We start from the raw sequence: 10,860 nt of genomic DNA, 5'->3' as shown, positions 1-10,860 counted from the left end.
ACATTTCGAACTTTGCATTACAAGCTTCTCTAATGTTCAGGTTCTATGTTGAACTGCCATTTTGGAAGCATTTATGTTACGACTTCCTGTACACTATCAAAGAATTTGCATATGCAGTCAAAAATGGGTACTCTTATAAAAAAGGAGGCGTAAGCAGAAGAGAGGTATTATACTGAATGTCAAGAGCTTCACTCTAAGCTAATGACTACATACCCTTTAGACATGGGGTACAGTGTGAAATGTGTAGAAACAGGAAACAAATGGAGGTTCTAGAAGAGAGAAGTAGCCGAATGATTGGAGTTGCACGGGTATCAAAAAACTGCTTATAAACAGTGGCAGGTAATGTAGTTACCTTCCACTTGCCATTAGCCTGGCACATTGCCAATGGCTAATTTGAGTAAGCTAGTATCGATACTGCTAAACTTATTAATAAGAGCTGTGAGAGCTTTAGTGACGTTGCGTAATGCAGAGCGCTATGCAAATTTTAACCCGTGGAACGACTCTATCGCCCAATGAACCCATTGTATCTCGCATAGCTTAATTAGTTCAGGCCGAACGACAGACGGCCACAAACTATGAGATTTATGCATATAGATTTGGTTCTGCCATTCAGCCAAATTATCCTTCAAAGGGACATTTTGGCTGAGGAGTCTGTCTGTGCACCTCACCCACCTAGCAGATAATAGGCAAAACTCTCAAGAGCAAGTCTTTGCTCAGTTTCTCTCCCTTACAGCAGTCTACATGGTTGTGGCTTGATTGTGAAATTTGCTATTTATTCTATAGAGCTGCGCTCCACTATTGAAGCAATTTTTGCCGGACCGAATTCACTCTTTTGACGGAAGGTGCAGTGCAGCGGTTGTACTTTACTGGTGCAGTAGCTGACCGATAGGTTTGTTTGTTCTCTAGATGCTGCCACGGCTCATCGCTTAGCACAGCGCCTTTTCAGATCTTGTTTTTTTATTTCGTAAGGTTGTCCAGTTCACCCTACTTGTATAAGGCTTGACACTTTAGTCCCCATCAACCAGACATATATACAGGTGGTACTGGATTACAGGTATTACAGGTATTACTGGTAGCAGAGTCAGTCTGACCAGTTCTGCAAGTGTCAGATAACTTCCATCTGGTTCAAGTTTTACTATTTGCAAATGCTGTAGGTGATCATCTCGATTGTTAAATCTTATTTAAAAAGCACTGCTTATATTTTACACGTTTACTGAGTATCCAACACTATTTTCTTTATATTGAACAAATTATACAAAAACATCCCTTTGATCTTTAATTAATGTTGAATAATCTAGGTTTCCAGCAAAAAAAGTTCCGATAACAAAATAATCTCAGTGTAGTCTTTCTTAGACATGGTGCGAGTGACAAGTGGTTACAAGTGTCTGGTTAGTTGAAGCAATCTAGTTTAGTTGATAACAGATCAGCAATCTAAGGAACCGGTCTCCTGCCTTGCGCTACAATCATTCTATTGGCCAAAATGGATTTTCTTTATTCAGCTGCTCTTCCCAATGTTTGTCCTGAACGCGTGACAATATTTCCGTTTTGATATACTGCATAGTGGACTTTTCTAATTTCGTCAGTGGTAAAATGGAGCAAGATATGTTTGACCTCATATGCTGTAGCTTTCTGCTACTCCATAGTGTCATCGAGATGTCCTCTGTCTCAGCGGAATGCCTGTAATAACACAAGAGGTGAGTCGGTAAGCTTGGAAAGCATGCAGCAGATGCTCAAATAATATCAAGGAGAGGACTACTCCTGTAACTTGAATCTCATACTGATAGCTCTAGAAATAATTGCCTTTTATCTGATATGTCCTCCAAATTGCATTCTTAATCTTCCACTGCAGACCACGACTCCTAGAGTAGCTTTAGAAGTTTCCTTCTTTTTTAAAAATTAATTACACTTTCTTGAATGCAACCCTACAGTGTATAGACGACCTACATGCGAGTCTATGATGAATAGATTTGCATGTGACTACACAGTGTATAGAGCTACATGATGATTGGCTGATTCATAAGCTCCTCGGTAGAGCACTCATCTTTTCATAATCGACTTCCAGAAATTGAACAGTTGTATACTTGTTAACATCAATTTAATAACTGCAAAATTACTGCTATTAACTGGTCTAATAACTGCACGATTACCGCTATTAACTGGTCTAATAACTGCACGATTACTGCTATTAACTGGTCTAATAACTGCACGATTACTGCTATTAACTGGTCTAATAACTGCACGATTACTGCTATTAACTGGTCTAATAACTGCACGATCACGGCTATTAACTGGTCTAATAACTGCACGATCACTGCTATTAACTGGTCTAATAACTGCACGATCACTGCTATTAACTGGTCTAATAACTGCACGATTACTGCTATTAACTGGTCTAATAACTGCACGATTACTGCTATTAACTGGTCTAATAACTGCACGATTACTGCTATTAACTGGTCTAATAACTGCACGATTACTGCTATTAACTGGTCTAATAACTGCACGATTACTGCTATTAACTGGTCTAATAACTGCACGATTACTGCTATTAACTGGTCTAATAACTGCACGATTACTGCTATTAACTGGTCTAATAACTGCACGATTACTGCTATTAACTGGTCTAATAACTGCACGATCACGGCTATTAACTGGTCTAATAACTGCACGATTACTGCTATTAACTGGTCTAATAACTGCACGATTACTGCTATTAACTGGTCTAATAACTGCACGATTACTGCTATTAACTGGTCTAATAACTGCACGATTACTGCTATTAACTGGTCTAATAACTGCACGATTACTGCTATTAACTGGTCTAATAACTGCACGATTACTGCTATTAACTGGTCTAATAACTGCACGATTACTGCTATTAACTGGTCTAATAACTGCACGATCACGGCTATTAACTGGTCTAATAACTGCACGATTACTGCTATTAACTGGTCTAATAACTGCACGATCACTGCTATTAACTGGTCTAATAACTGCACGATTACTGCTATTAACTGGTCTAATAACTGCACGATTACTGCTATTAACTGGTCTAATAACTGCACGATTACTGCTATTAACTGGTCTAATAACTGCACGATTACTGCTATTAACTGGTCTAATAACTGCACGATTACTGCTATTAACTGGTCTAATAACTGCACGATTACTGCTATTAACTGGTCTAATAACTGCACGATTACTGCTATTAACTGGTCTAATAACTGCACGATTACTGCTATTAACTGGTCTAATAACTGCACGATTACTGCTATTAACTGGTCTAATAACTGCACGATTACTGCTATTAACTGGTCTAATAACTGCACGATTACTGCTATTAACTGGTCTAATAACTGCACGATTACTGCTATTAACTGGTCTAATAACTGCACGAATATTACAGAAATTAAAGACAAGGTACCTGAGTGCTAGTCGTGCAATGTCTACTCCCTGAGAGTCACAGTAGTTTGCAGCTTCTTTGCAGGCTTCTTTTATCTCGTCTGTCGCCGGGTGCCAAGAAGCTATGCTCTCTCCATTAGTGAATAGTCCTATTCCTGTAAAGAGAACACAACTCATAATGCAAAAGTCGGTAAAATGTCTGTTTGTAAGTCAATAATCTGTGCTGTCTTGTTGCATGTAGGGAAAGATGTTTGTTAGGTACAAAAACTATGAAGATGAATATACATATATTTTTATAGGCATCGATAAAAACTTATAATAGCAGCAATAATGGCTAATGCAGTAGATCAAATTTGATGCCAACTCACCAAGGGGAGATGCATTTATCACTCCAATGTTGTTATTTTTGTAAAATGGTAGATCCCTGGCTAAAGTGGTATCATACACGTTGTGTCTGCAGTATGACATGACCACATCTATATGCTCCATACAGGCCTCGACTAGTTTCCGAACATGCCTTGTAGAGTAGCCTGCAACACATAACAAAGCTTCGGAATGCTTGTGGTAACTAACACAATGGTTGTCAAGTCCAATCTAAAGCTATCAGATGTTTATGGCACTACAGCCTAAACTTTTCGCATCTTTACTAAAACAATGGCAAAAATATTGATGTAGGAAGTGTTGGATCAATCAGGAGTGTTTTGACAGCTCCTCTGGCAGTTGTGACATCATTTGAGCTGACAACAAAAAATGTTAAAACCATTTTGCCGACTGCCGGCAGCATGCTGAATACAAATATTGTTGGTAACCAACATGACTCCTTGTTTACATCTTCAAAACCAAGCTCTGGGAGAATTGTGTATTTGTCTAAGGAACAGCTCGTGTCAATGACCTTAGCTGTCTAAGAAACATTCCTTATGTACAAACTAACTGTACAGCAATCATGTTAAATTTATTAATCAATCATGTTTGCAATATTGTTATCAATCAATCAATCAGCAATCATGTCTAAATAAATTTACCTGTAACACCAATAGACTTGATAAGTCCAGACATCTTTAGATCTACTAAACATGGAATAGTTTCATTGATAAGGGTCTGTAGGCTGGGCGCGTGTTCTACATCATGTATCTGCACAAGGTCTATGTATGACAGCTTCATACATTGTAAGCTTTTCAGCACACTTTCCTTCGTCGTTTCAGCAGAATAGTCAAAGCTATAAAGGATAGAAAATGTACAAAAACCCAATAATAATGTATAACATGCACTCGTCAAAAAACAACTAAACGTGAACTATTGCACTAGCACCCTGGCAGTGAAGAGTCATGTGCACAGGCAATCACAGAGAATAAGTATGTCCATAACTATTCCGAATTGTCAAGAGGTGGTTGGTTAGTTGGTGCAGGTGTTAGTGTGAAGGTCTATTAACCCATATGTCGCGAGTTGAAATCCTGTAGGAAACTGTCTTTTATTTAACCTCTCAACCCTGGCTTCAGACGCCACCAGACACTGCGCTGTTTATGGTAAAGATTGCGACCTAGATTTATTCCTACCAACCAGTCACAAATAAAAACTTGAAAACCCGACATTCAACATTCCAATTTAACAATTGCACCATGGCGTCCATTGTGAACATGGCAACATGCTGAATGTTCCCATAATATTCATAAAGCCATAATATTCATGCCGTAAAACAAAGAATAGTACTACCATAGATGCGTACTACACATAGGCGCAAGTACAGGGAGCCATAACTCTACTGTCATGAGTAACCTAGTGTATTAAATATACATATTTAAGCGAGTGAAAAAGCCCAAAGCCACTTTGTCAACAGAAATAGCTATTTCATAGTTCTTTAGTTCTAGTAAGTCTCACAGTAAACACTGAACCAGGTTACAAGCTACTCACCTCTGTGTGCTACTGGCAGGATCCATATATCTCCCTACTTTTGTAGCCAAGCAAATAGTTTCTCGGTCGAACTGTGACACGATGTCGCCTAGTAGTTCTTCAGCTCTACAAGAATTATGCTCTCCTACTTATCTCAAGACAGGTTTAGGTATAACCGTGGTATTTGCCATTATTCTACTTGTCTTACTCCGCCGAGTAAAAGTTGAAGCAATAAACAGGTTTTTAGCAAGTTATTTTTTAAACCATCACTGAGCAAGATAGCTATTAATACACATCTGATTAGGCAGCAGGAAGCGGGCTGGCTGCTCACCGCCGGTTGTTGTAGAATGGTGCTGTGTCAATGAAGTTAACACCGCTGTCTATTGCATAGATTATCGCTTCTTGAGCTTCCTTCTCATCGGTTGGACCATGTAATCCAGAAAGGCCAACACTTCCAACTCCTGTTCAACAAGTAACATTTTCAGTTCTCACGCAAATGTATTGGGCAAATGCAAGCATCTATTCAGAAGTTTTTAACTCCTACCTTGTATGAAAAGTCTATGGAATGCACCAGCTTCCCCAGCTAAGCCACATAACAGTAAATTGAGCTTCTGGTGCATAAAATTTTATTCCATAGCAGTTTATATGAAAAACATTTTTAACTCAACTATTTTACAGCCATAAAATTAGCAAAGCCATAAAATTTGTCAAATTCTACATTGGGTTTTTATTTAAATAAACCCAATTTAAGACGATTTGTTGACTACTATGAGGCAGCTTAAGTCTTCAAGCATTTTACTGTCCTGTAGACTGAGATATGATAAGGACTATAAATTTATTGAGCTCTCTAAGCAATATTTCAATGTCAAATTAGTCGTGTATGATGAAAATAGAGATATTCGAATATTTAGTTTTCGTTTTCTTGACTAGTATCAAATCAGATTTTTTTAACTTTTGGTCACTCCCTTAAAATAGACCTCTTAATGAGTTTTCCTGTTGCCATTCATCGCTATGTCATTTTATGTACTGTAAAATACATCTCTCAAGTTGATCATCTAAAATATCTGACTATGGAAATTGTCGGGAACTAAACAATGTACGTGGTATATCAAGTACTTGTACAACAGCTCTTAATGCATGAAATAGTTCATTTCATTTGTTTGTGTATAATGTTTATTTTGGTTAGCATGAGAGTACAGAATTCTGTCAACCTCACTAATACTAGAAGAGAAGAAACTGTAACATAAATGAGCATATGATATGAGTTGTGGATAGGGTATGGTATGTATGCAAGGCAACTTGGCAATGGATGGAGCAAAATAGGTTAAACAACGTATATCTATATGAGATACGAAAAAATAAATATTTGATTTGGTAATTGAACTAGAATTCGAATTAAGTGGTTGTACTAATAAAATAATTATTGTACTAATGAAATAATTATTGTACTAATGAAATAATTATTGTACTAATGAAAAAATAGATTTATTTATTGTGTAAGGCTCCCTACTCTACTGATCGAGAGCCAGCTATGGCCTAACAATGTAGACAAACTGTTTTTAATAAATTGTTTTGTTAACAATTAGTTACTTTAAAGATATATAGACAAATGTTTGATACTTAAATGAATTGCGTTTATAATATCACCTCCGGTAAACTTGCAAAAGGCAGACCATCTCAGCTTTTTACAAACACAAAACTTGGTGCAATCATTTTCATTCGGTATTCGAAATATTCCTAGTAGACAGCAACACAAGGTCTAGAGAAGCCCTTTGTCTGATAAGCAAGCTTATCAGTTCATGCAATATCTGGATTGGCTGTTGTATTTGCTGCTTTTAAGCCTTTGACTAATCACGATGCCTGTCAGAAACCTTTGTAGATATATACAAGAAAGCTGATATTTTGATGGCAACTTCATGTGCAGGCATAACAGCTGAAACATGGGTAAATATTCTCAGATGTCTTTTCAGCAAACTCTTCATCAATGTATTAATTTTCATGTTTGTAATGCTTTGTCACTTTATCATGTTTCAGGTTTCCTACAGATATTCATCATTGCGCTGCTGGCTTCCTGTGCACATGGATCAAACCAAAAAGATTATGTAGTGCTCGTTCCTAAAATAATACGCCCCGGTCTGACTGCTAATATTCAGTACAATACTCGCGGTTCTTCTCAGTATTCCAGCGTTGTCACGGAGATCTCCCAGAATAATCAGAAGAAGTTTTCGTCTAACCACTCTTTCACACCAGGTTAGTTTCCATAAAGACGCAAGAGCATTTTTATAAAGTTTTTTACTGAGTGTAATCGTAGCAAGGGTTAGTTGTGTGGAAGTTAACAGAAAGTCAAAGTTCTGGATAATTTCATTCAGAACTTCTTTGCATACATATATACAATCGTTAACATATGTTATATACAGCCTTTTACATACATATGTTATATAACCGTTAACATATGTTATATACAACCGTTAACATACATATATTATACAACTGTTAACATATGTTATATACAACCTTTTACATACATATGTTATACAACCGCTAACATATGTTACACACAACTTTTTATATACATATATTATACAACTGTTAACATATGTTATATACAACCATTAACATACATATGTTATACAACAGTATAACATTTTTTTCAGGAAAAGTGTTTGATGCTCCCCTATCTGTCCCTAGTGACCTAAGACCAGGCTCCGCACAGATTAGGGTTGCTTTTCAGTTGGTTAACCCTTCTGCTCCTGAAATCGTGTCATATGGACAAGTGACTGTTGTATCTAAGAGTGTCTCAATTTTTATCCAGACGGACAAAGCGCAGTACAAACCCTCTCAAACTGGTTAGTCACTTTCTGTACAGTCTAAATATGACGTGTGAAGTTGATACTTTCTGATTATTGCTTCATATGTTTAAACTTTGTAAAAATATGTTGCGCACTATTTTGTTGTGTTTGTTCCCGAGCCTAAGCAACAATAATAAAAGCTTCAAGTGATTACATGCAGCATTAAAATAAAATTTAATATATCATAATTTTAAAAATATGAAGTGAAAACCTAAATTGTCTTACAAAAACCAAATTAATAAAATGAACTGGTAATTAGTACTTTACCTTGGATAAGTTCGTTAATAAATTGAGTGAGTATAAATTGATGTTTGCTATAACTTTTAATCACACCAGATGCACAAGTAGTTTCAATCCATTTGACGTTTTTTTTAAATTATTTTTACATATAGTGTTTTAATTTTTACCAGCTCTTTCACTTTATCTTACAAGACTAACGTTTTGAAAGAATTGCTCAAATTTTGTGCCGCATGAAGAGGTGATCGAAAACAAGATTTGACTGTATTCCTTTGTCAAATTCACCTCAAGTGAAGGATTGTTAGTGCTTGCAGCCAAAAAATGGTGATTGCAAAGTCTAAATTAAGAATTTTGAAGCGCCTGTTTTTCCATCAACCGAGGGATAATTTTAGGTGATCAGCAAGGCGAGAGGAAATTGATGGCATAATAACATTTTGTAGCTATATTTCAAATCAGTCACCATAGAGCTAGGTAATATTTACCACCTCTGAGACTATGTTCATACTCTATGTAGGGTCTGTTTATAGGCTACATATTTCATATACCTGGGCTATGTATTTCTTATTTGATCTTTTACACTAATTTTGACTCTGCACTCTCTACTTGCTATATACGCCACTGGGTGACCTTAGGAAGGGAATTGGTTGGTTTTCATAGCTGTACTGTTAGCCATTGACCAGCAATCATAGGCTGTAATTACAGAACCCTCCATTTCTTTTACCACAACTGATGCTTTGCAAACTGTCTTATCGATAACTATCACCGTGGGATCTGATTATAGCCCACCTGCTGGGTAAACAGGTCAAGATTTGGGTTCACAAGACTCGAGAAATGTTGATTCAATCATTAATCTGTTATGTGTCAGACGCCTTATCGCTGTCACCTTGGTGAATTCAATCTTAAGTCTGGCAAGTTTGCTTTATCGAATAACCAACCGGACCACTAGGAGATCAGTAAATATATTGCTTGACAACGCATAACTTGTGGTTGATTTAAAAGCAAAGATAAGACATGCCACTGCATGACTTAATTGTTTATTCTTACGGATGTTAGCTAACTGACCAGCTATCATCAGAGATTAGCTTCAGCGGAATTAAAGCAGACAATTTCACTTATGTTTAAAGACTAGCGGAATGTTGGTATTAAAAAAACAACCTATATAATAATGCCAGATAATGTAGTTGCCTGCATGCCACTTGCCATTAGCCCGGCACATTTCCCAGGGCTAATTTGAGCAAGATAGTGACTAATTAGAGCCGTGAGAGCAATCTGTTGTGACGTTGCACTGTAACCTAATGATATACATATTTTGACTTAGATAACCACTCATATCGCCCTATGATCTCCATGTGTTTCGCTTAGCTCAAAGGTTTAGCATGTTGTTTGAAGAATGGGAGGTTACGAGATCTAATCCAGCATCAAAAGGATATTTCATTCTTAAATTTTAATAGCTATAGTTTGACAAACCAACAAACCAACTTTGAGATTTATATATATATAGAAGATGAATTTATGCAAAATCTTCGCAGATTATTATAATAAAGTGTCGGTATTTTTTATGATTAGCGATTATTGACGCGATCTGACTGCAGGATGTGTCAAGATTAGAATCGACAAAACTTGATCACGACTGAAATGCTCAGAAGAAGTGTGTGCCACTGAAATGATGTCACTCGTGGCTATAGTTGATATCGGCTATTACGTTTAAGTTAGTGTTACGCGTTTCTATTCTGTTGGTCTTTTTGCAACTATAGACATCATAATCGCACTTTTGCTTGATCTGAACATTTTACCAACGATCAAATTTTTTCGATTTTGATATTGAAACATCCTGACAGTCAGATCACCTCAAACATCAAAAACAATTGCAAATGATAGAAAAATACTGATACTTTCAGATAAAATTGATTAAAATTCATAATTATTAAAATTTTAATTTTAAGACTCAGTCTGTTGAAGTATTATGTTGTTATAATATAACAACATAATACTTGAACAGACAATATATTATATATATTATATATAATATATATATTATATATATAATTATATATATTATATATGTATACATTGTATATATAATGTATATATATATATGTCTCAGTGTTTGTCCCTTGTGTGTTCAGTTAGAGCGACAAAGTTATAAAAATGAAAAATCCACTTTGCATTAAAAATGAACTCGGAACCTCCAGTTCTGCAAGCAGACATACTCTTCATTACACTACGCGTCCAACTGGCCATATTATGGAATAATTGTGCCCATCATTCTTATTTCCCATGTCACTGTTTAATGCCGATTGATTTAAACAGCACGCTTGAAGATCATAAACTTTTTCCTAACATTGGCTTCAGAGGAACTGGCTTTAGACTAGCTTAAGTTACTAGCTTAAGTTACTCAAATTCATTGGGTAATGAAATTTAGCCAATTAAAGATAAAATTTCCATGCCAAAACTTTTTTATTACCCGTGCAACAGGTAATAAAAT

At 36.2% G+C, this 10,860-nt stretch overlaps 2 protein-coding genes across 2 annotated transcripts in view; one reads left to right on the top strand and one right to left on the bottom strand.

Moving 5' to 3' along the window:
* Positions 1-1,272: 1,272 nt before the first annotated feature.
* Positions 1,273-5,909, bottom strand: LOC137406845 (uncharacterized). The gene is made up of 7 exons (XM_068093455.1): positions 5,834-5,909; positions 5,621-5,750; positions 5,311-5,415; positions 4,425-4,618; positions 3,771-3,932; positions 3,425-3,557; positions 1,273-1,677 (listed from the first exon to the last, which is right to left on the bottom strand). The coding sequence occupies exons 1-7, from the start codon at positions 5,907-5,909 to the stop codon at positions 1,464-1,466; spliced, it is 1,014 nt and encodes a 337-aa protein (XP_067949556.1). The 3' UTR covers positions 1,273-1,463.
* A 1,320-nt stretch (positions 5,910-7,229) lies between these two features.
* The window catches only part of LOC137406844 (CD109 antigen-like), a 36,221-nt gene continuing 32,590 nt past the window's right edge, over positions 7,230-10,860 (top strand). Inside the window, exons 1-3 of the mRNA XM_068093454.1 lie at positions 7,230-7,233; positions 7,324-7,539; positions 7,944-8,135. Of these exons, the coding sequence (XP_067949555.1) occupies positions 7,230-7,233; positions 7,324-7,539; positions 7,944-8,135 (412 nt within the window). The remainder of the gene's footprint in view (positions 7,234-7,323; positions 7,540-7,943; positions 8,136-10,860) is intronic.

The sequence above is a fragment of the Watersipora subatra genome, chromosome 10, assembly GCF_963576615.1.
Source record: "Watersipora subatra chromosome 10, tzWatSuba1.1, whole genome shotgun sequence".
In the NCBI taxonomy this organism is placed as follows: Eukaryota; Metazoa; Bryozoa; class Gymnolaemata; order Cheilostomatida; family Watersiporidae; genus Watersipora; species Watersipora subatra.
Note: the sequence above shows the minus strand (reverse complement) of the source record. Positions and strands in the feature narration are given on the sequence as shown.